Here is a 25727-nt window from a genome sequence, read left to right as displayed (position 1 = left end):
CTCAATCAAAGCGAATTTATTCCCAGATTTCTATTCAAATATCAAGTATACATAACCATTGCCCCATAAAACGGGGTGAAGCGTCCTTCCAGATCTACAGTATTCACAGATCAGCAGATAAACAGTTCATCGCTAAGCCACAACAGCCTGGCTGCTTAAATCATCGAAGAAAGCGTCTCTCTTGTGCTGCAGGGCGTTCAGAAAGCCTCGAACCCTCTCCTCACGGCTGCTGCTGTAGTTCAGCAGTGCGTTCTGCTGACTCTGACCATCCATAGGCTTTCCATTGCCGCGATGCTGGAGGATTTCAGCCACACAGGTGCGATCCGACTCCATCTGTTGAAGCACTTGCTCTTCTCTGTGCAGCTCCCGGGCTTTCTGCAACAAAGCACACACATGACATCAAGGCCTAAATATAAAAAGCAGGTTATGTGAGAAACCTGAGGCTGGTTGCACAAAAGAAGTAGAACAAACTCCAGGTTGTAGAGCAGGGATCACCAGACTTGTTCCTGAAGGGCCGGAGTCCAGCAGATTTTAGCTCCAACCCTAATCAAACACAGCTGAACAAGGTAATCAAGGTCTTACTAGGTATACTTGAAACACCCAGGCAGGTGTGTTGAGGCAAGTAGGAGCTTAAACCTGCAGGGACACCGGCCCTCCAGGGCTGAGATTGGTGACCCCTGTTGTAGAGTAAAGGCGGATTTATACTTCTGCGTCGCTGACGCATAGCCCTTCGCCGTGGCCGTCGGCGTCGCTGACGTGCACCTCTTAAAAATTATAACTACACGTTGCAACGACGCGTAGCACAAGCTCTGTGATTGGTTGGCTTTGGTAGCGCTGACGAGTCTGGGCGGGACCGAGAGCCGCGTGAATGGCGCGAGCTGGACGCCAGCCCAATGTAGCGATTGTTTACAAGTGTGGAGTCCCGTGAAGGAGCTCCTGATGGAAAGTTTTGTTTTGTGTTTACCTCATAGTTAAAGTTGTTGCACGTCCGCCGGTTCCTGCCTCAAAATGAGCGAGTTTGAGCCACTTTTACATTCAGGAAGTGTTCAGGAAAAGCAAAACAGCAAAGAAGAAACTCGACACAGAGGAACATTTACACCTCACTGCCCACTAGTGTTTCGGAAGTGTTAATGCAGACCAACAGAGACAGCGCGCAGAAGTATAAATGCACAGCCACGTGCGTTGCATGCGCCGTGGGTTACGCCGGTCACTTGACGCAGAAGTATAAACCAGGCTTCAGTTTAGAGTTGACGAAACTAAATAAATCCAACTTGGTTAAGATTAGAGGCAGGGTTCATACACATGTTTACTAAGGGTGTCACGATCCTTCAAATCCTCGATTCGATTACTTTTTTGTTCTAAAGTCGCAGTTCGATTCGATTTTCGATTATGAATGATTAATGAATTAAGAACAAATAAATTTTTTGTAGCCTACCGTTTAAACTACCTGACCTGCATGGTTTTTGTTTTTCCCATAAACAAATCATACAGTAAATGAATAAAGGCAAGATACACACATAATTACCACCTGTCAATCACTTTTTCTGCGGGACTCGTGAATAGGCAGTGATCTGTATCCTTATAATGGCGTCGGTAAAAAAGACGCACAACCAACAGAAACCAGCCAACAGTATCTGAGGTGTTCGCTAAAATGACCAAGTACAAGTGAGTGAAAGATTGAAGCAGTCTACTGATCCTCTGACTGCCTGGACCTGCTGTCTCGAGCGCATGGCTCTGTGCGTCTGTGTCTGTGTGTGAATGAGTGTGTGTGGTCACGTCATGTGTGTTTTCAGCGGTAGTGAAGAAGGAGGGCTGCTCAGAAATGCTACACGCCACTGTGGATGTCAAATCGTTGTCGTTCTAAAATGCCATTTTAAAACAAAGACATATTAGTGTAAACAGCGCCTGAGTGTTTTCGCGAACGGATTTGCAATGGGGGCGGGGCGGAGGATCACGATGCGCCCTTCGTCTATCGGCCTAACCCTATATGTACAAAGCAGAGCTTGCAAACTGTGTTTTTTTGTGTTTTTTCAACACGAACATTGTCAACATAACTCACTGGATATCGAAAATACTTCCACACCGGCGACTTCATTGAAAGAGGAGAGGGTTTAAGTTCTGTCGACGGGTCTCCTGCGTCTGCAGTTTAACAAGCACTTCAACAAACGTGTTTTTTTCCCGCTTGGCAAGCCAAGCTGACGTGACATGGGGGCGTGGCAGCATCGACGATTATATTTTTTGATTCGATAATCGAAATTGAGCAAAAATTTCGATCAATTTCAATTTAAAATTGAAATCGTGACACCCTTAATGTTTGCTACAAACTTTTCAGGACTTTTCCAAAACTTTCAGGTAAATATTTATGACCTGGGGCCTCATGTATCACAAATACTTTGCGCACGCCAGGTTCCATGCTCACGTTTATATTTACTAACAATAAAATGAACGTGAGAATGTGCGTTGTTCCACGCCAACGTCATGTCTGGCGTACGTGTATGTCTTGTGTGTGTTTGTTTTATTTCCATTGGCGACTCCTAAAGGGAGTTGTATTAAACTGCACACTACAAAGTATCGCACCAACACATGTGTAAAACATTGCTATGCATTTATAACTGATCAAATGGGTTAATTGACAATATTTTTTGACCAATTACAGCGCTCGAAATTAACTTTTTTACTTGGTAGCACCGATGCTCCCAACCTTAAATATTTAGGAGCACCAGGAAAAATGTAGGAGCACCCACCAAAAATGAATGAGCACCACTGCAAATTGTAAATTAAGGGATTTATTGTATTTGGAAACAACATCAATTAGGACTAACAAACACCAGAAACAACTTGCTAACTAGTGCTGTGATGACTTAATATTTGTGCAATAATCCCTAAATGAATATCTAATGATGATGATGACAATAATAGTAACTATTAATTACATTTCTCATCATCATGCTGCCTTGAATGTGCTTGAGTGTGAGTTATCGGTTGGCCCATCCAGAATCTGCGAATGGGTTTTTTAGCCCATCATTAATTCTGTTTATTTACTTGTGTAAATCTATATTTATTCAGTTTTTTTAAATTAATTTCAGTAATATTATTGACTAATGTGAAAATGCTCATCTGGTTTATGTACAATGCAGTTTGTCTTTTACTAGATATATTACATGACAAACTTGCTTTATTTACCAAATAAAGTGAATCTAATTGAATTTGCATTTTAAACATTAAATAAAAGTTAAAAATATATTATTTTTTATTTCACATATTAAGATTTTAGTTGTGATACTCCCAAAATAATTCCGCAGAAATCCGCAGACTTTTACCAAAATTCTCAGCAGAAATAGCAAAAACCATCTGAAGATTCCAACAGGGGCGCCTGCAGGATTTTTTTTTTCAAAAGGTACGCACATATCCAGCACCACCCTGCCCCATCATCCCTTATTTTTATTTCAATCTCAAAAAACACTGATGCTTGCTGTCAAAGGCTACATTATTTAAGAATATTCACACCGAGAAAATGAAAGCACATCATTGTATCTTAATATTTTTTTTTATTATTATTATAAAGCAAATGTATTACTTATCATTTATCTGTTTATTTACAACGAAACAGCTCCAGAGAAACATATTTAGTCATTTTTGGGGGTTTTCTTAGGGTTGTGATTAGAGCTGTGAACCTACACTAGTTTCACAGTTCGGTTACGATTATCATGTCATCGATTCCGTTCAATTCGATATCACGGTGCATTGATGGTGCTTTCCATACACAGTTTTATATTTTCTTCACAGCAGCAGTTCTTGTATTAAATGTATGAATATATTTATATTTATATATTATTTTTAATACAATTTTGTCATTTAATACAAACAGTCAGATATACAAACTGTAACTTTAAACAAAACGAGCATAGCAAATAATATAAACAAATATAAATATCCAGCTCACTTTCTGATCCTTGTCTAGTTGTCTTACACCTCTTTGATTGGTCACACCCTCAACAAAAACGGTTGCAATTGGCTCTTGTGCGATCTCACAGCTGATGTATGATAGACAGGGTGGAGAAAACTCTGCAGACACGCGCTCGTTTCTTTATCCAGAAGTAACGCTGTAAAACAGCCGAGAGGAGAAGAAAAGCCACGCCAGCAGGTCAAATGGGCCACTGTGTGTGTGTGTGTGTGTGTGTGTGTGTGTGTGTGAGAGAGAGAGAGAGAGCGAGAGAAAGAGAGAGAGAAATGGAGCACTTTCATTCTCTCTATCTCAGTGAGATAGGGGCTTTTGATGTATATGTCAGTGAAAGACTGATCCAGCAAACACACACAGTGAAATTGTGCACAGTTTATGAGTTTTAGAGCGTTGTAAATACTCGCGATCGCCTTCCTCGCGACAGAGCGCATATGAGGTAAATGACGTCAGTAATAACCGGTTATGATTATTACTGAACCGATATTGAATTGTCCTCGTCTGCATCATGGTGCACTGAAGAAACGATTATTTTGACACCCCTAGTTGTGATATCCCTTGCTATGGTGGGCATATCCCTTATTTTCACATCCCAATGTTGACATGTGTGCTGTTTGCTGCACTTGTCACATTTGCATGTGCTCCAGAGTAGAATGTTTATATCAAGCTTGTGAAACAACTCAACTTGATCTTAACTAGTTTGCATTTCTTTGGATATGTCAACCTGAAACTTCAACTTGTTTTGTGCAACAGGCCTGTGGTCACTCGTGGTTTCTATTTGCCTTTTGTGTGTTTGACAGAACGTTGACGGAGTAATTCTGAAACTTGCATACCATGAGTAGGCATGATTAATAGTTAATCAAGCGAAAGGTCTTGGTTCAGCTAATGAGAAGTTAACTTTGCTGTAGTAATGAACTAAATTAAATGCAATTACTGTCTGCATTAAAATGCATGCTTTTGCATCTTTAAATAAACTTCTGAACTTCCTAAACTGATGCCATCGAGAAGCCATTTAGGGAAAGATTAATGGTTAGCGTTAGCAAAAATGACTTGTGCAACAATGGCACATGCTGTAATACAATATCCTGTGGCCAAAATGCTCATACATATATTAAAGGGATAGTTGGAAAAGGATAATAAACTACAATAGAATTACAATAAAGTCTCATTAGTAATGGTTAGTTAATGGATTAAAATCAGCAGTGAGGAATAGCCTGATTTGTTACAGCTGCTAAGTTATCATACAACAAAAACCTTATAAATACAACAGATTTTTATTAGTTATTAACTCCATTTAATAAAATGATTCTGACCGCTAATCAGATTACGACTGTATTTTAACGCGTTTTAGGCATTAACAAAGAAATGATCATCAGCTATGATGAATAAAAGAATTTGTAGTTTTTTATTTTGAGCTTAGTTCAATTAACTAATGTTGACGATTGGAGTCTTAAAGAAATGGTGTTAGTGTACATTAGCCATAGAAATGAACAGTTCAATCAATATTTCATCATGTTGTAGGCCAGATTAACTTAAAAATGTTTGAGCTGTTAATATATAATGAATGTTTCATCAGCTAATAAGAAATTGTATAGTATATTATTAACCTATGCCACTAGAACACATATTTTACGTAATTGGATTAGTGATAAATGTCCATCATTTTAAAGGTTCATGAAATCCTTGAGTACTTTTTTGAGATTTTAACAGATTTGTGTGTGTTGAGCATCAGTTAAGACAATGTTAGCACCTGTCGGCTTTAATTGTGGGGAAAACTGGGTAATTTTAAGCTTTTGTCTGCTGATTTCAGCTTCCGGGTTTAAAATGATTTTAAATTTTTTTCCATGTTTTATTTGAAATTACAAATGCAGCAGGGCATTAAATTACTGTTTATTTCTTTGCATTTTAACTTTGTAAACTATATAATCATGAGTCTCCTCATGGTTTGTGTCTTATTTTGTGAACCGACTGACAGTTGCTCGCTCCCCTCCTTCTCCCCTGCTCTGCTGGCCACGCCCACTCCTGCCCTTTGCTCGCGGAGCTCCACGCCCACTATGATGCATCTTTTGAAAAAATTCTGAGGTGGACCTGAACCGAAAGGGGGGGGGGTGTCATAGCCCTTTAAGGTTGACACAAGATACTTTTTGAGTTAATGTCTTTGGAACATCTTACCTATGTTTTACACAAACAATTTGGACTCCATATTTGGATTATTTGGCACATAGTCTTTGCCCTATGCTAAAAGGAATTTTGTAACTGTATTATCATCTGAAAAATAAGGAATGTTTTTAGGCCTTTTTCTGATCTGTTTTTATTTGGGTTAGTCCTGTTTTATATACAGTGCATTCGAAAATTATTCGGATAATTCGGATAATTACTCGGCGCTTTACTTTTTTCACATTTATTTATGTTACAGTCTTATTCCAAATTGGATTAAATGCATTTATTTACTCTGTATACTCCACACAATCCCCCATAATGACAATGTGAACAAAAAGCTTTTGAAAATGTAGCAAATTTATTAAAAATAAAAAAGCTGAAGAATCACATGTACATCAGTATTCACAGCCTTTGCTTAATAATTTGTTGATGCTTTTTTGGCAGCGATTACAGCCTCAAGTCTTTTTGAATATGATGCCACAAGCTTGGCACACCTGTCTTTGGGAATTTTTACCCATTCCTCTTTGCTGTACCTCTCAAGCTCTATTAAGTTGGATGGGAAGTAACGGTGTACAGCCATTTTCAGATCTCTCCAGTGATGTTTAATAGGATTTAGGTCTGGGCTCTGGCTGGTCCACTCAAGGACACTCACCGAGTTGTTGTGAAGGCACTCCATTGATATTTTGGTGGTGTGCTTTGGGTCATTGTCCTGCTGGAAGATGAACCATCACCCCAGCCTGAGGTCAAGAGCACTCTGAAGCAGGTCTTCATTCAGGATGTCTCTGTACATTGCTGCATTCATCTTTCCCTCTATCCTGACTAGTCTTCCAGTTCCTGCTGCTGAAAAACATCCCCACAGCATGATGCTGCCACCAACATGCTTTACTGTAGGGTTAGTATGAGCCTGCTGATGAGCGCTGCCTGCTTTTTTCCAAACGTAACGGCTGGCATTCACTCCAAAGAGTTCAATTTGAGTCTCATCAGAGCAGAGAATTTAGTTTCTTATGGTCTGAGAGTCCTTCAGTCCTTTTGGCAAACTCCAGGTGGGGAGTGTCTTCCGTCTGGCCACTCTACCATACAGGCCTGATTGGTGGATTGCTGCACAGATGGTTGTCCTTCTGTAAGGTTCTCCTCTCTCCACAGAAGAACGCTGGAGCTCAAACAGAGTGATCATCGGGTTATTGATCACCTCCCTTACTAAGGCCCTTCTCCCCCGATCCCTCAGCTTAGATGGCCGGCCAGCTCGAGGAAGAGTCCTGCTGGTTAAACATCTTCCACTTACAGATGATGGAGACCGCTGTGCTTAATGGAACTTTCAGAGCAGCAGAAATGTTTCTGTAACCTTCCCCAGCCTTGTGCCTCAAGACAATCCTGTCTCAGAGGTCTACAGACAATTCCTTTGTCTTCATGCTTGGTTTGTGCTTTGACATGCACTGTCAACCCTGGATCCTTATATAGACAGGTGTATGCCTTTTCAAATCATGTCCAATCAGCTGAATTGACCACAGGTGAACACCAATAAAGCTGCTGAAACATCTTCAGAATGATCAGTGGAAACAGAATGTACCTGAGCTCAATTTACAGCTTCACGGCAAAGGCTGTGAATACTGATGTACATGTGATTTTACAGCTTTCTTATTTTTAATAAATTTACAACAATTTCAAAAACTCTTTTTTCACATTGTCATTATGGGGGATTGTGTGGAGAATTTTGAGGAAATAAAGGAATTTAATTCATTTTAGAATAAGGCTGTAACATAAAAAAATGCTATGAACAACGCTATGAATACTTTCCGGATGCACTGCATAATCCATTATTTAATCTCCATTATTTATTCTCTCTTTTTTTGTCTCCATTGTTTTTTTTTTTGTTGTTGATATTTGTTTTGAAGATTTATTGTTGTCTGTATATTGTGAAAATCCAATAAACATAATTCTTAAAATATACATAAATATATATAATCAATAAGGTCTCTAAGCACTGATAAAAGGTTAAATAATTATTTACAGTATTTTAAAGTGGTCATGTTATCAATATTGTGCATGTTTATTAATACAATTATATTGAATTACTGAATATTGACATACAGTTGAAGTCAGAATTATTAGCCCCCCTCTGTATATTTTTTTCCCAATTTCTGTTTAACGGAAAGAGGATTGTTTTCAACACATTTCTAATCATAATAGTTTTAATAACTCATTTCTAAGAACTGATTTATTTTATCTTTGCCATAATGACAGTAAATAATATTAGACTAGATATTTTTCAAGACACTTCTATACAGCTTAAAGTGACATTTAAAGGCTTAACTAGGTTAATTAGGTTGACTAGGCAGGTTAGGGTAATTAAGATTTGTATAACAGTAGTTTGTTCTGTAGATTATCAAAAACAAATACTGCTTAAGGGGGCTAATAATATTGACCTTAAAATTGTTTTAAAAAAAATTAAAACTGTTTTTATTCTAGCCGAAACAAAACAAATAAGACTTTCTCCAGAAGAAAAAATATTATCAGACATACTGTGAAAAATTCCTGAATCTGTTTAACATAATTTGAGAAATATCTGAAAAACAAATTCACAGGAGGACTTCAACCGTATGTCTAATTGAGACATTAAAGCAAATCTATGTACATGCTGTATATAGTGAATGGCACCCTATGCAGCAGGTACATCAAACAAGCTGAAAACTCTCCATACAAACAGAACAACAGAAGCGTTATGGCACACCTGGATTGATCGATGACTCAGCTGGAACTGCAAAATAGCCTCACACAGATTCCAGAAGGAATATTCGGGCCACAGGACCGACTGGAACACCAGACACGAATACGAGGTCTGTGGAGTATAACATCATTGAGGAAAAAGTTGAATAATGGAAAAAAGACATATTATTTAATCATCATTCAACTTCATTACATACTACATTACAACATTAAGAAGCTTTTGTATTTCTGTGTGGGGTAAAATCAAAAGTTTTCAGAAGATACATGCAAGAAGAAGAAATTTGCTTGGTGGTTTGCCAGCTGTTTATTTATTTAGAAAAAGTTTATTAGGGTAAGAATGGGGCGACAGAATCATGGTGTTAATCTGATTATTATTGTTGTGGAATATTATTTTTAGTTATGGAGTGTTAGTTACCGTACGTTCACACCGAAAGCGGCAAGAGCGTCCAAGGTCGCTCTGGCCGCCCTGGCGACAACGCTCTCTGCCTTCAGCTCCGGCAGCGAGAGCGTCAAAACTCGCTACATTGATCTCATATTTAAAGGAGCCGTTGCACCATATCAGTTACATTCCTGCATAAAACATGTTTCTAGCGTGAAAATGTTGCGCACTTCTTATCAAATTCATACAACAATGGAAGATCAAGTTGCGTGCATTGTGGCTTTGCTCTATTTATCCAATATGTGTCCATATGTCTGAAATATCCTGAAGCAGCAGTACTGTTTTGTACAGTCACATCGCGTGAGATTCCCGCTTTTTTAAGATAAATTTATATAACTTTAATGAACATCAGTAACTCAGCAGTAACTTAATGTATGTTCCTGTAGGAAAAAATTTTAAATAATTGGAAATTGGATCCGGCAACCGCAATAATCAAACCCTTAGGAACAACTGTGGTCGGAACCAAAGTTCACAGGTCTGTGTTCTCTGAACTGCTATCAAGCGATGGACGTCTTCATTCTTATTGCTTGCCGCCGAACCGCGTCATAGCTCATTACCATAAAGTTGACTTCATTTCAACTCTCCTCGACGCTCACGCCGGCGAAGACGCACCGCGCTGCTCCTCGCCGCCTATCGCCGCCGGCTCTCATTGAAAATGAATGACTTCCGGCTACTTTGACGCTGTCGCCGCTTTCGGTGTGAACGTACAGTTAAAGGTATGTATTGCTTTTGCCTGTTGCTTCAACACTGTCTTAAAAAGTTCTGTTCTGTTTCAACTAGACCTGCCACAATAATCAATATACAGTGCATCCGGAAATAGCAGGCTGTGAATACTGATGTACATGTGATTCTTCAGCTTTTAATTGTAATAAATTTGCAAAAATTTCAAAAACTCTTTTTTTCAAATTGTCATTGTGGAGGATTGTGTGGAATATACAGAGGAAATAAATGCATTTAAACCATTTTGGAATAAGACTGTAACATAAAAAATGTAGAAAAAGTGAAGCGCGTTGAATACTTTCCGGATGCACTGTTTGCTATGATAGTGACTAATATAGAAATCTCCATTACCTGCCACAGTAAGAAGTCACTGAGACGCACTTCTCCAGATGTACGGATGAGCAGATCAGGGTTTGGAGAATTACTGCTATACAGACACTCACTCAGGAGAACTTCAGACACGTCGCTGAAAAATAAAACCCACAATTATTAATAATAAACTTGCTGCTATTGTTTTGCTGCACTTGTTTCAATAAAACGAAGTTTACCTGGATTTGATCAGTCCCTGCTCGACTCCCCATGCCATTTCCTTCACTGCATTTGCAATTTCATGTCTCGACGTGTAAGCAAAACACACATTCAGAAAACACCTGCAGAGAAACGTGAGAGATTATGATGCGAAAGCACACATTAATGTTACAAATATTGGGGTTGGTCAAATTACTCAGGATGTATTAAATAATCCAAAATGAGATGCCCTTCCAGCTGCAACCCATCACTGGAAAACACCCATACACTTATTCATACACATATATACTACGGCTAATTTAGCTTACCCAATTCACCTATAGCGCATGTGTTCGGACTGTGGGGGAAATCAGAGCACTCAGAGGAAACCCACGCCAACACAAGGAGAACATGCAAACTCCACACTGAAACTCCGAGCCGAGGCTCGAACCAGCGAGAGTATAGACTATTTACAGTTTCTGTTTGAAATAAATTCTGCATTTTTATTCAGTCATGGAATGCTGTGGGGCAGTGCGGTGGCGCAGTGGGTAGTGCTGTCGCCTCACAGCAAGAAGGTCGCTGGTTCGAGCCTCGGCTGGGTCAGTTGGCGTTTCAGTGTGGAGTTTGCACGTTCTCCTTGTGTTGGCGTGGGTTTCCTCCTGGTGCTCTGGTTTCCCCCACAGTCTAAACACATGCGCTGTAGGTGAATAGGGTAAGCTAAATTGGCCGTAGTGTATGTGTATGAATGAGAGTGTATGGGTGTTTTCCAGTGATGGGTTGCAGCTGGAAGGGCATCCGATGCATAAAACATGCTGGAATAGTTGGCAGTTCATTCTGCTGTGGCGACTCCTGATAAATAAAAGGACTAAAACGAAAAAAAAATGAATGAACAAATGAATACATGTGACGTGAATTACATCAAATCGGAGCTTGAACAACATCACACTGATGAAACATATAATTTACACACATATAATGTGAAAAAATAAATAAACAAAGTTCATTTTTGAGTTTAAAGAGTCTTGTTTTTTCAGGAAAATATCATAAAAATAATCTGTAAATGCATATTTAGTCCTGGCCACAATAAACAAGCATTAGTATTGCCAACTTAGCAACTTTGTTGCTAGATTTAGCAACTTTTCATACTGTCCTAGCAACTTTTAAACTAAATTTAAAAGTGACAAAAAACAATATTGTTTTTGCTGAAATGGCCAGTTAATTTAATAAAATAAATTCATTATTTTGTACACTCACTGGCCACTTTATTAGGTACACCTCTCCAACTGTTAAGGCAAATTTCTAATCAGTCAATCACATGACACCAACTCAATGCATTTAGGGATGTACACAGCAAATTACTGGAGTTGAGAAATTAAGGGTTAGGAAAAAAAGTGTGAAAGAGTTACATTTTTGGAGTTTATTTTTGAACTCTAACACAATTTTGTGTTATGGGATACTCCCTGTTGTATTGTATTTTGGAGTTCAAGTTCCTGAACACCTGGGGCGTCATGTATCAACGCTGCGTACGCAAAAACTTTGCGTACGCCAGGTTTCACGCTCAGAATCGCTCACGTTTGGATTTACTAACGATGAACTGAACGTGGGAATGTGCGCAGCTCCACGGCAGCTTTATGGCTGGCGTACGCACATTTTTTTGTGCGTGTCTGTTTTATTTCCATTGGCGACTCCTAGAGGCAGTTGTTAAATTCCTCTCTACAAAGTGTCTGAGCCTTGCAATGGCAGCTGTATGAGACGGGTTCATCTAGCAGGTATATAAGGTTTCCATACCATACAGTTGACCAGCCAAACATTAAAGCACAATTTGCAGCTGTCGCCTGTTTTCCCAATGTAATCTGAGCGATCTACTGCACACACATTGCTATAAAGACACTATCTGAAGATGAATTTGCATGCGTGAATCAGAAACATTTCCATTCAATAAATGTGCAAATAAAATATGATGCACAGACTTATTAATGATTCCTACTTGTTTTTGTCGTGATAAACAGTTGGCAAAATCTGATATGTAGCGGGGAAAAAAAGAAGAAAGAGTTCATAAGACGCTGGATTCGAACCGAGTTCATGCTCGAACATGTCAAAACATGTAGACATGCGTTTTATGAGCTGCGCCACTGAGACTGTTACAGATGCAGCAACATTTTACACCAATAAATCACACTATTTCTTTTTTAATTCACTCAGTGCGATGTTCAGACCCAACTGTGTTAACCGCATAAGCTAAACTCTCCCACTCTATTTTTTTCTTTTGTTGTTAATTCCGGAGAACAAACTTGCAAATAACACCGCTTTTCTCCATTCTACCTCCGAAAGCAGCACCTACAATTCACATTCTGTTCAAAGTTTCTCTTTTTGCTTGATTTTAGTATAGTATAGTCATTAGCATATTCATACGGGGGAGGAGGCAGGGAGGGGTTTTGTGCTCGTGCATGTTACACTTAGTTTCACGTTCATTCAGATGTACAAAAGAATATGCGTGAGATTCTGCGTACGCACATTTACAGCTTTGTGCGTACGCAATATTTTAGTATGATTTCCACACAAGTCTTCGTACATGAGGCCCCAGCCAATGGAGTTACATTTTTAGAAAGTTTGTTATAACACAACCCTGCTGAGCAGCACAAAAGAACTGGAGTTATGTTCTGCGTTGTGTGTGCATTGTTAGACAATTCTAAAAGCTTTTTCAAAATGTTGTATATTTTGTAACAGAAATGTGTTTTGCTGTAGGTGTTTTGTTTTGTACTGTGACGCTGCGAGTGGCGAACTTAGCATCTAACAAAAGTTAGCTTTTCTTGATCAGATGAAGAAACCTGCTGCTCACTTTTCGAATAGGCTAACTTACACAACGTTAATATCTTTTATTTTATTAAGCCATTGGTTTTAGTTGGCATTGGCTGCCAACATGTATTATTAGTAAAGGTTTTGCTGTTAGATTTTATGCTATTGTGACAATTAATTTGTGTCCATTGATGGAATTTCTAAATCTAATGTGTGGATTTGCATAATTAAAAGCAGTAAGTAAAATTATTGCATCAGCTCAGTCGTTTTCACAAAAAATATATATTGTTTGAAGTACATTTTAACTCTAAGAAGTGTTCAATTTTAGCATTGGTAAGGAGTTCATATTATACCCAAATGTAAAATTACTCTCTGTAGGATTACAATTTTAACTCCAGAAAGAAGATCTGAGTATTGATGCTGACCATATCTTTATGAACACCGTGTACTCATCTTCTTATGGCTACTTCCAGCAGGATAACGCACCATGTCATAAAGCGTAAATAATCTCAGACTCGTTTCTTGAATATGACAATGAGTTCACTGTACTCAAATGGCCTCCACAGTCAACATATCTCAATCCAATAGAGCACCATTGGGATGTGATGGAACGGGAGATTGGCATCATGGATGTGCAGCTGACAAATCTGCAGCAACTGTGTGATGCTATCATGTCAAAATGGAGCAAAATCTCTGAGGAATATTTCCAGTATCTTGTTGAATCTATGCCACGAATGATTAAGGCGGTTCTGAAGGCAAAAGGAGGTCCAACCCGGTACTAAGGTGTACCTAATAAAGTGGCCGGTGAGTGTAAATTACATAAAGAGGCAGTTTTGAGTTACTTTAGTAATAAATTGTTCCGCCTTTAGCAACTTCCAACATGAGCTAGATGACAAATACTCACTTGTTGTGCGCTCTGGTTGACACGACAGCTTTGGCAATAAGTGTCTGCAGATCTTCAGGCAGCAGAGTCAGATCTCCCAGCACACGAATACACACACCGTGCTTCTCAAGATTCTCCCTGTGTAATAAGGACAAAATCTGGATTATGGATTGCGCAGACTTGAATGAAGATGAGCAGATTGTGTAGAAGAGTAACTCACTGCTCTGTCAGCAGGCGGCTGAACTTCTGTCTGGCCAGCTCCATCAGGCCGTCCACCTCCTCCTTTGATCGCTTGAAGTTCTCGATGCTGAACGCATATACGGTCACCTCATGGATGCCCAGGTTTAGGCACCAGCGCAGCGTCTGCGGGAGACAATAATGCATGTTGAGAGAGAAATACATGGGTCAAAGGTTGAGACCTGCTATTTTGGTGTCTGCAAATTTACAAGTAATTTCTGAAGAATCATGTGACAGAAAATGATTCTGAAAAATTCTGCTTTTCATAACAGAAAAAATCATATTAGATTATAGTCAAATCAAAAAAGTGCCTTTTTAAATAGTAATAATACACTACCTGACAAAAAACTTGTCTCCTATCTAGGTTTTAGGAACAACAAATAATAACTTGACTTCTAGTTGATCATTTGGTATCGGACGTGGCTTATAAGAAAGGCAAAGGCCTCTAGATTACGCTTATTTGACCACAATAAATATGATCATGCCTTGATTTTTAAGGATTTCATTAGGACAGTAAGGTCTGACTTTGCTCAGACAAAAGTCTTGTCTCTGAACAGAAATAATGTCCAGTATTGAATATAAAGTCCTGCTGCAGTGGAGACAGAATGAATATTGTGTCTGACTCCATCATGAGCTTGGAGGACTGCATCCATACATCTCTGACATGACTCAAATCACTGATTAATAAAGTCATCTGGAATAGCAGAGAAAGCGTTCCTGCAGGACTCCCAGAGTTCATCAAGATCCTTTGGATTCATCTTCAATGCATCCTCCTTCATCTTACCCCAGACATGCTCAATAATGTTCATGAATCTGCCCTCTCCTGTGGTCTGTAATGTAATGGGCAGCACAGATGTCTTGATACCTCAGGCTGTTGATGTGGCCATCCACTCTGCAGATCTCTCGCACGCCCCCATACAGAATGTAACCCCAAACCATGACTTTTCCTTCACCAACCTTGACTGATTTCTATAAGAATCTTGGGTCCATGGGGGTCCCAGTAGGTCTTCTGCAGTATTTGTGATGGTTGGGATGCAGTTAAACAGATGATTCATCAAAATAATCTACCTTATGCTACTTTAACAAATGATCAACTAGAAGTCAAGCTATTATTTGTTGTTCTTACAACTGAGATCTACGACAAGACTTTTGTCTGATTTAGACACCCATTAATCAACTTCAATGCAAATTATAGTATTTAACACTGAAATGACTATTAATTAAAATAAGTTTCATTGTATTTCGTTGTTTATTTATCACTATATTGTCATTTATTTAGTTTTTTTTATTCCAAAAGGTTCCAAAGGCACAATATAAATCAAAATCTAGTGTGCCAAACATATTTGATTCAAATAAATGGTTCTGAAGGAAGTAAGGGTTTATTATCCGATCATTTAATTATTACATTTGATTTGGAAAACAAAACATGAAAAAAGTGCTATTTTCAATATTACTAATATTTCATTTTTACTACTCTACACACATTTTATTAGGTACACCCAAAAAAGAGAAAATATTTAGTGAGCGGCAGTTCTGTGGGCGTAAATGCCTTGTTGATGCCAGAGGTCAGAGGAGAATGGCCAGACTGGTTCCAGCTGATAGAAAGGGAACATTCACTCTAATAAACACTCGAAGCTGAGGCTACAATTCGCACAGGCTAACCAAAATTGCACAATAGAAGATTGGAAAAAATGTTGCCTGCTCTGATGAGTCTCCATTTCTGCTGCCAAATTCGGATAGGGTCAGAATTTGACATCAACAACATGAAAGCATGGATCCATCCTGCCTTGTATCAACGGTTCAGGCTGCTGGTGGAGATGTAATGGTGTGAAGGATGTTTTCTTTGGGTCCATTAGTACCAATTGAGCATTGTGTCAACACCACAGCCTACCTGAGTATTGTTGCTGACCATGTCCATCCCTTTATGACCACAGTGTACCCATTTTCTGATGGCTACTTCCAGCAGGATAACGCACCATGTCATACAGCAAGAATCATCTCAGACTGGTTTCTTGAGCATGACAATGAGTTCACTGTACTCAAATGGCCTCCACAGTCACCAGATGTAGTGGAACGGGAGATTGGCATCATGGATGTGCAGTCGACAAATCTGCAGCAACTGTGTGATGCTTTCATGTCAATATGGAGCAAAATCTCTGAGGAATATTTCCAGTACCATGTTGAATATAAACCATGAGGGATTAAGACAGTTCTGAAGGCAAAATGAGGACCAACCCGGTATTAGTAAGGTGTACCTAATAAAGTGGCCGGTGAGTGTATATCTCTTGATTTCAAAAATTGTAGCCTTGATGAGTAAGTGTTATTTTAAAACATTAAAAAGTACACAAACTGTCACAATAATAGTCAAATTACATCATTTAATATTCAAAATGAAAAAAAAAATTGTTTATTTATTTAGAGGAGCAACTGATTTAGAGACTCAATGGTCAAATGTCAACATCTCTACACTCACCTCCGCAAGTTTCTCAAAGCCCTGTGTGTGGCCCTCCTGCCTCTCCTTATGCTCCTTTTGGGCATAACGCCTGTTCCCATCCATGATAAACGCCACATGTTTGGGCATTGGCCCTGCCTGATACATAATAAAATCATTAAGGTCATTAAGCTTCTAGACAGATTTTTAAAGAGATAAAAGAGAGTTCACCCAAAACAATTTAATTCTCCCTCATTTGCATGTGGTTGCAAAGCTTTACAAGTTTCTTTCTTCTGTCAAACACAAAAGAAGATATTTAGAAAAATGTTAGAAACCTGTAACTATTTACTTTCTTTGTAAGAAAAACAAATACTATGGAAGTCAATGGTTACTGGTTTCCAACATTTTTCAAAATATCTTCTTTTCCCACTTAAGGCTTTCTCCACAGCTCTGAAGAACAAACCTTTTCTATTTTATCGGACCTGGGACCCTTTCTTTGATTATTCAGGAGCGTCTAAGTCTCTAAGACTAAAAGCTTGTCTGTTAGACTCAGCCTGGACAAATGAAATGTAATAGGCCTTTTTGCAATATAATTTTGAATTCTTTGTCATTATTATAATAATTATTATTATTATTTACTTGTTTATTTAATTACAATTTAATACACATTTTCTTTCTTATTTTATAACAATTTAATTTCTTATTTACTATTATTATTTTTCTTACTCATGTGGGGGGGGGGGGTCAGAATTCAAATTCAGATTACATGTATGACAGATATTATCTTCTTACTCAATGCAATTTTATGACATGTTTTTGCACTAAAATATTCAATAAAATTATATTTGAAAAAAAATATTTATATCTTCTTTTGCGTTCAACAGAATTAAAGAAACTCTAACAGGTTTGGCAAAAGTGAAGGGTGAGTAAATGATGACAGAATTTTCCGTGTTGGGTGAACTGTCTCTTTATGTTTCTGCTACTGTATGATCCTGAGAAACACACCTTTAAGATGTTGGCAGTGAGCCTTTCTAAAAGGGACAGTTTCTCCTCTCGAATCCACGACATGACAGCCCTTTCTGTGGAAAAACAAATCAGTTACTAATTGTAGCAGTTTGTATGATCTATGTAGGATATTTTAATGGATGTGGTGGAAAGAGAGAGCGAGAGAGAGTTTTCTGCATTTATAGCAATTTCAGCTCCTCTGGCTGTTTTATAAACATCACTTTTCTAAAATATTAAAAATTTATAGAACAATAAAAAGACACCAATAACAGCAATAAATAATATATAAAATAAAAATCTAAAACATTTTAATTGTTCCCGCATTTCCTGTTTAGTTCTTTAGAAATTAATATTCATTCATTTATTTTCAGCTTAGTCCCTTTGTTAATCTGGGGTCGCCACAGCAGAATGAACCGCCAACTTATCCAGCACATGTTGTACGCAGCTCACACCCTTCCAGCTGCAACCCATCTCTGGGAAACATCCACACACTCATTCACTATGGACAATTTAGCCAACCCAATTCACCTGTACCGCATGTCTTTGGACTGTGGGGGAAACCGGAGCACCCAGAGGAAACCCATGTAAACGCAGGGAGAACATGCAAACTCCACACAATAACGCCAACTGACCCAGCTGAGGCTCAAACCAGCGACTTTCTTGCTCAGAGGCGACAGCACTACCTACTGCGCCACTGCATGACCTAAAAATTTATATTTGCATTATATATGAATTAATGTTCTAGCTAGTTTGGAATTAAAGTCCGCATGAACCAGAAACTGCAACCGTTTTTTTCTGCTGTGTGGCGAAGTTCCTAGAGAAACAGAAAATTAAATGAGAAAACAGTGGGTGTGGCTTGTTTTTTTTCTACTCCGAGATGATTGGATGTAAGAAAAGTAGGCATTTCATTCTGAAAGATTTGGGGTCTGTTGTTCGTAGCTAGGGTTGTAACGGTATGAATTTTTTACGGTATGATAATCGTCTAAAACAATACCACGGTTTGACGGTTTCGCCGTATACGGTATTAAATAGTAATTCTCATAGCAAAGACCCTGAAAAGAATAAGAACACGTTTTCTGACTGAACAAAGGTTTTATTTCAACAAACTTTTGAAAGAACCATTTTAATAGAACTATAGAAGTCTTTTATAAAAATAAACTGAAAAATTTCCCATTTTAATAAATTAAATTAGAAGGAATAAACAAGCAAGGTCTTTTAAGATTAGACAAAAATAAACTTAAACTGTCCTTCCTTATAAGCAGGATAAATGGGAGACCAAAAGTGCAATACCAAGTTTATGGCTGTAAACATGTATTTAAAGCGTTGTTTTTTTTCAGTCTAGGTTGTGATGAAGAAATGTAAGCATGTTGAGATTTTCAGGACTTAATCTTGACCGCTGAGGTGAGAGAATGTGTCCACTTGTACAATGAACAAATAAAAAAATAAGAAAATAATAAATAATGTGTCAAAGTCCAAATAAACATGGTGCAAATCCTCAGTAAAAAATTAGATATAAATATTTACTATACTATAAATAGTTACATAACGAAACTAGATTCAATATGGAACATCCTTAGGTTTTTTGTGCCAGCATGGATATGGATGTGGTTGTATGCAATGCAGACAAACAGCTGCACCTTCATTTGCGTCTTTTGAAAACAGCAAGAGCAGCAGTTCGTCTTTGCTGTGTCACTGTTTTGTCATGTTTCTGTGCTGCTGTGCATGCAAAAGTACTTAGTATGAGAATTATTTCATGCAAAACTTTTTTTTTTTTGCGTTTTATTTAGCCGCGCATAAATGTATGCCTATCTCTCATTCCGTGTTGTTCAAAAAGCTCATTGTTGGTCCACAAACAAAAGCGAAACCTATGCTTATTGGTTGTGATATAGCGAGTTTGAACCAATCTGGGCATGGAGGAGGGACAATGCATCAATGTATCATGTCTGGTTTGTCCGGAGACACAGTGACAAGCGTTTCTTTGTCAAATCAGTGTTGTCAAATTTTGATGACGTAACCGCACTGATTCCGGAGCCTCCGGAGCCGCGAATGTTATGTGATAAAGCACTGGAAAGCTGAGATTCTCTTCTTTATGCCAATCTTTGAATTGTATGAATCGGATCAGCGGATCAAAAGTTATTAAACATTTAAGAGCAATACTTATTTTTAGCCGCGGGTGGCTGTCTCGGTCTTTAAGGGTTAAAACCGTTGATATGCAATTGTTCATGGTATGATAATCGTGCACGTTCAAATCGTGGTAGACCGTCGTACCGGTATATTGTTACAACCCTATTCGTAGCACACTTAAATGATCTAAGATGATTTGGCAGATCCTGGATCTGTTAATCTTGATAACTGATCTCTGTAACTACAGCAAGAAAATATCAGAATTCGGTACATACTGTCAGTATTTTCTTAGCTTTATCTGACGCGATCTAATCCTGTTTATATGAAATGAGCTGCTGCTCCCGACCAGGTTTGAGCTACCAGAACTGTTACTATGACAACAACTCGCAGATGAGTTTTGAAGAACAAAATGATCCTGGATCATGTGAAATCGTCAATATTCAAATCCAGCTAACTGAGTAATCCACGTACGAAGAACGGACCCCTGGGGTCTGTTCTTCGTACCTCGCTTAAATGATCTAAGATGATTTGGCAGATCCTGGATCTGTTAATCTTGATAACTGATCTCTGGCTAATTTGGTTCGCGAATCAGATTAATATTTCTGGATGAACTGATTTGAGAACGTGCGTGTGTTGTGAAGGACAGATCTATCCATCCTCGAAACCAGATGATCACCAATGCAACGATTGGCTGACGGCACAGCAGCGTAATGACATCATCTGATTAATATTCAATTATTCATGCGAGCAAAATTACATCAAATTAGCAGTAAACGGTTTGTTAAATATGATACGCAATAACTTTACACCTTTGTTGTGAGCTGCAGGCTTTACACTTCCATATGTCAAGAGGATTCATGATGTATTTTAATGCATATCAATGTATTTAGTTCTACATTTAAAGAAGATTTTCTTTATTATAGTAGCCCAGGCCAACTCCAGTTTTTTTTTAATCTGCGTAAGGAATTAATTACATTAATTTTGCATTAAAAAAAGCATTGTGATATCGGTAAAAGTGTCAATCACCGGCATATTAGCAGTCAAAACACGTACATGACTGCATAAATTATTATCCTTTTTAATAAAAAAAGTTGAATATATTGTGCATGAATGCTTTTGTATCTAAAAAGTTCATATCAATAAATTTTCTCTTGTAAATTTTGGCAGTCTTTGTACTTTTATTAAAGTTTTATATTTTTTAACCTTATAAATATATACTTAGTTAAAATATATTTACTATTTTCCCAAGTGTATATAACTACAGTAAGAAAATATCAGAATTCGGTACATACTTTCAGTATTTTCTTAGCTTTATCTGACGCGATCTAATCCTGTTTATATGAAATGAGCTGCTGCTCCTGACCAGGTTTGAGCTACCAGAACTGTTACTATGGCAACAACTCGCAGATGAGTTTTGAAGAACGAAACGATCCTGGATCATTTCAAATCGTCAATATTCAAATCCAGCTAACTGAGTCATCCACGTACGAAGAAAAGACCCCTGGTCTGTTTATTGTCATAATAACCAAAGAGCATAGAATCACCCAGAGGCGACACTCTACTGCAGTTTGGTAAACAGTCACTAGATGGCGCGGCGGCCATTTTGGAATGAAAATTAAACTATTAAAAGTGCTGATGATTGTCATAGTAAGTTTTGTATTGTCGTCTTTCAGTTTGTATCTCAGCTTTAATGCACTTTTTAAATAAATAAATAAAAAACAAAGCAGCTGCTTGCCATTGCTTTCACTCCAAAATGGCGGAATCCGGGGCTTTTGCCGAGCGTTGCTGTTGCAAAGGAGCGTTCTATCCGCTTGTTAAGTGGTGACGTGTTTGTGACGTATGTAATACTGTTTCCGGGTCCAAGCCGCCATTCATTTGAGTAGAGAAATCATTTGTTTATGATCATGTTTTATTTATCACACATTAAAGTTAATTTTTATATAAAATCATAGTGTACACAACAATCTCTGGGCTAGCTGCATAACAAATACCAAAAATTTAACAATAAAAAAAAATGAATCACTTTCTGGCCATCGGATATTAGGCATGGATATATATATACTGCAATCTTCATTTTCGAAAGCCTTAAATCGCTTTGTAAACGTTTATTATTACCATTTCATGAGTCTCCCCATTCAGTTGAATAGAGCGCTTGGACCCGGAAGCCGCTTCGTGTGACGTCACACTTAACAAGCGGATTGAGTGTCGCCTCTTGGTCATTCTAAGGGTAAAGTCTAGATATGCGACTGGCCGGAAGTGTGATGTGCACATTAATAAAGCAGCATTTTTTTATGACACTGTATAACAATAATTAATATTTTTACAGTACTGTGAGGGTTGGGTTTAGGGTTAGGGTGGGGGTAGGCGTTAAAAAATACATTTTATTGGGTAATTTAATAGATAACATAACTAATACTCGGTACAACTACAGTTTTTACATTACTGTGACGGTTGGGTTTAGGGTTGGGGTAGACGTTGATAAAATACAACAAATTAGAAATTTAATAAATAATAGAAATAATTTGCGTTAACTTCCGGCCGCAAACGTATCCGCTCTAGCAACAACCCATTCTAAGCTCTGTCATAACTGAGCTGGAGGGGTGTGGTTAAGTATGTTAGTCACACCCTTAACAACAGACTGATGTCATCTGAGAATTAAACTGAAAACAAACAGGAAGTGCATTTTCAAATTTTAATTTCAGATCTCAAGGGCAAACATTTTTTTCATAATGACATACACAGATGAATTGTTCACCTCAAAACATCCAATGTGAGCTAACTAAAGCAATATGTTTAGATTTAATTTTATGTGTACTTTAAAATATATTCCAACAAATGCCAATACGCAATTCATTAAAAGGTTTGATTATTTACACACAATTAAGTCACTTGCTTTAAAGAAAATGACAGTATAGTAAGTGTATAGTGCGCTAATTATATCCCCACGTAGGATTATTATTATTATATTAAGATATCAGTCTGCCTTGTACACAAACACACCAACCTATTTTCCATGTAACGTTAAACATGATAACACGAACAATTTTAACTCCACCAGTAAACAGCGTCTCACTCTCGTTGTGTTCATCTGAATGAAACACACCTGATTAATAATACTATGGTAAATAACCTGCTCGTCTTTGGAAGCACAAGAGCGCGCTATAACTAGCCTAAAAATAACAACATCGCGATGTTAAAACAACATGTCACTGTCATCACATTCATTCAAAGGAGGCTTTCATTCAGAGAAACCGAAATCAGCTTAAAATGAAGCATATATTTTATGTATTTAAGAGAAATCTTAAAGCTCCAACTCACAGCCTGTCTGTAAGATGACGCCTTCTTCCGCTGACAGGACATGACGACACAGAAACGCGACAGACAACGCCAAAAAACAAAATAAAACACAACACATAAAATTAATACATGTAAATAAATACAATAAAATCCAAAAATAAATTCAAGAAATCATATATTTAATGATATATAACTTTGGTTTGAGAAGTGGACACAAATGAAATCCCATTTCCTGCATTTACATATTTTTAGGGACTATGCTGACACAAAATCCAGGGAAAAGATAGGTTGAATAAACTAATTTCAGTTCAAACTAAGCTAAAAATGTGAAATAATAATAATAATTAATTCATTTTTCTTTGGCTTAGTCCTTTTATTAATCAGAGGTCGCCACAGTGGAATGAACCGGCAATTTAGCCAGCATATGTTTTATTTAGCGGATGCCCATCCAGCTGAAACCCATCACGCAATCGTAATCAATTTATTAAATTAAGTTAATGACTAACAAAATTCAGTTGTATTTTGTTAGTAATGTTAACATAGTGACTGCAAATATGGTTTTTCCTCAATGTTGATTTTAACCTAATAACTAACATTTAGGCCCTCCCTGCTGGAAAATCCAGCTTAAACCAGCCTAGGCTGGTTGGCTGGTTTTAGCTGGTCGACCAGGCTGCTTTAGAGGGGTTTCCACCTATTTCCTGCATGGTCTTAGCTGGTCAGTCTGGAAAATGACCAGCTAAATCCAGCCAAAACCAGCTTGACCACCCTGGTTTAAGCTGGACATAGCTGGTTTTAGCTGGGCTTCCAGCCTGGCTAGGCTGGTCAAGCTGGTTTTAGCTGGTTATCTCCCAGCCTGACCAGCTAAGACCAGGCTGGAAATGGTTGCAAACCAGCCTCGAAATGGCTAAAACCCCTCTAAAACCAGCCTGGTCAACCAGCTAAAACCAGCCAACCAGCCTAGGCTGGATTAAGCTGTTTTTTTCAGTAGGGCTACTAATGAAACTTTAGTGTAAAGTGTCTCCTATTGTACTTTTATAATGCTTTTGCAACTATTCCTTTCAATAAAAAGGGCAAGATTTTATAAGCATACCCATCCCTGGGAAACACCCATACACTCTCATTCACACAAATACAATACGGCCAATTTAGTTTACCCAATTTACCTATACATGTGTTTGTGGTGACACAGTGGCGCAGTAGGTAGTGCTGTCGCCTCACAGCAAGAAGGACGCTGGTGCGAATTTTGGCTCGGCTCATTTGGCGTTTCTGTGTGGAGTTTGCATGTTCTCCCTGCATTCGTGTGGGTTCCTCCCGGTGCTCTGGTTTTCCCTGCAGTCCAAAGACATGTAGTACAGGTGAACTGAATAGGCAAAATTGTCTAGTTTATGTGTGTGTGTCTACACACTCATACAGCGCTACCCACCGCGTCACCGCACAGCCAGGACACACAATATAAAACACAATAATGTGCAAAACATATTTGTTTTACATATCACAACTACATTTTGGAGGAAGTAAGAGTGTCTAGATATGATTCATCAATCACAAATCAGAAACAACAAAGAAAAAATATTTAAGCCATGATATTACCTAAGGGTGGCACGGTGGCCCAGTGGTTAGCACTGTCGCCTCACAGCAAGTATGTCGCTAGTTCGAGTTGCAGCTGGGTCTGATGGCATTTCTGTGTGGTGTTTGCATGTTCTCCCCGTGTTGGCGTGGGTTTCCTCCTGGTGCTCCTTTTTTCCCCCATGCACAGTCACATGCGCTATAGGTGAATTGAATAAACTAAATTGGCTGTAGTGTATGTGTGTGTGTGTGTGTGAATAAGTGTGTATGGATGTTTCCCAGTACTGGGTTGCAGCTGAAAGGGCATCTGCTGTGTAAAACATATGCTGGGTAAGTTGGTGGTTCATTCCGCTGTGGTGACTTGTGATAAATAAGGGACTAAGCTGAAGGAAAATTAATGAATGGATGATATCAGCTCGTCTGAAAATTTTCAGTAGCTTGCTTCTACCAAGGTTTGACTATTCTGGATGGTGGCACAGTGGCTCAGTGGTTAGCACTATGGCCTCACAACAAGAAGGTCACTGGTTCGAGTCCCAGCAGGGCCAGTTGGCATTGCTGTGTGGAGTTTGCATGTTCTCCCCATGCTGGCGTGGGTTTCCTCTTGGTTTGCAGTCCAAACACATGCGCTATAGGTGAATTGAATAAACTAAACTGGCCGTAGTGTACGAGTGTGAGTGGGAATGTGAGAGTTCTGGCTTGCGGCTGGAAGGGCATCCGCTGCGTAAAACATATGTGTAAATAGTTGCCGCCTGGCGGTTCATGGCAACCCCTCATGAATAAGGGACTAAGCAGAGGGAAAATTTATAAATTAATAACTGTTTTGCACAGTGTTATGCTAAATTTCAGTAGTTCATTTTACAAAGCGCACAGTGTATAACCG

General features: G+C 38.4%; 1 protein-coding gene across 2 annotated transcripts; it reads right to left on the bottom strand.

Moving 5' to 3' along the window:
- Positions 1-23350, bottom strand: dhdds (dehydrodolichyl diphosphate synthase). Of its 2 annotated transcripts, none has more exon segments than NM_213187.1 (9): positions 1-375; positions 8847-8954; positions 10353-10467; positions 10550-10651; positions 14209-14325; positions 14408-14550; positions 16898-17014; positions 17861-17934; positions 23303-23350. In NM_213187.1, coding segments are annotated over 8 exon segments (1008 nt in total). In that variant the 5' UTR covers positions 17924-17934; positions 23303-23350; the 3' UTR covers positions 1-132.
- Between the last annotated feature and the right edge of the window lie 2377 nt (positions 23351-25727).

Source organism: Danio rerio, chromosome 16, assembly GCF_052040795.2.
Source record: "Danio rerio strain M-AB ecotype USA chromosome 16, GRCz13ab, whole genome shotgun sequence".
Taxonomy (NCBI): domain Eukaryota; kingdom Metazoa; phylum Chordata; class Actinopteri; order Cypriniformes; family Danionidae; genus Danio; species Danio rerio.
Note: the sequence above shows the minus strand (reverse complement) of the source record. Positions and strands in the feature narration are given on the sequence as shown.

What these genes read in the sequence shown, in the direction of transcription:
- dhdds (XM_087285542.1), bottom strand. Translation starts at nt 17,923, where the DNA reads ATGTCGTGGATTCGAGAGGAGAAACTGTCCCTTTTAGAAAGGCTCACT. An exon ending in GCTTTGAGAAACTTGCGGAG is followed by an intron (nt 14,551 to 16,897) that starts GTGAGTGTAGAG and finishes TGTCTCCCGCAG; the next exon opens with ACGCTGCGCTGGTGCCTAAA. An exon ending in GTGACTTCTTACTGTGGCAG is followed by an intron (nt 8,955 to 10,352) that starts GTAATGGAGATT and finishes TATACTCCACAG; the next exon opens with ACCTCGTATTCGTGTCTGGT.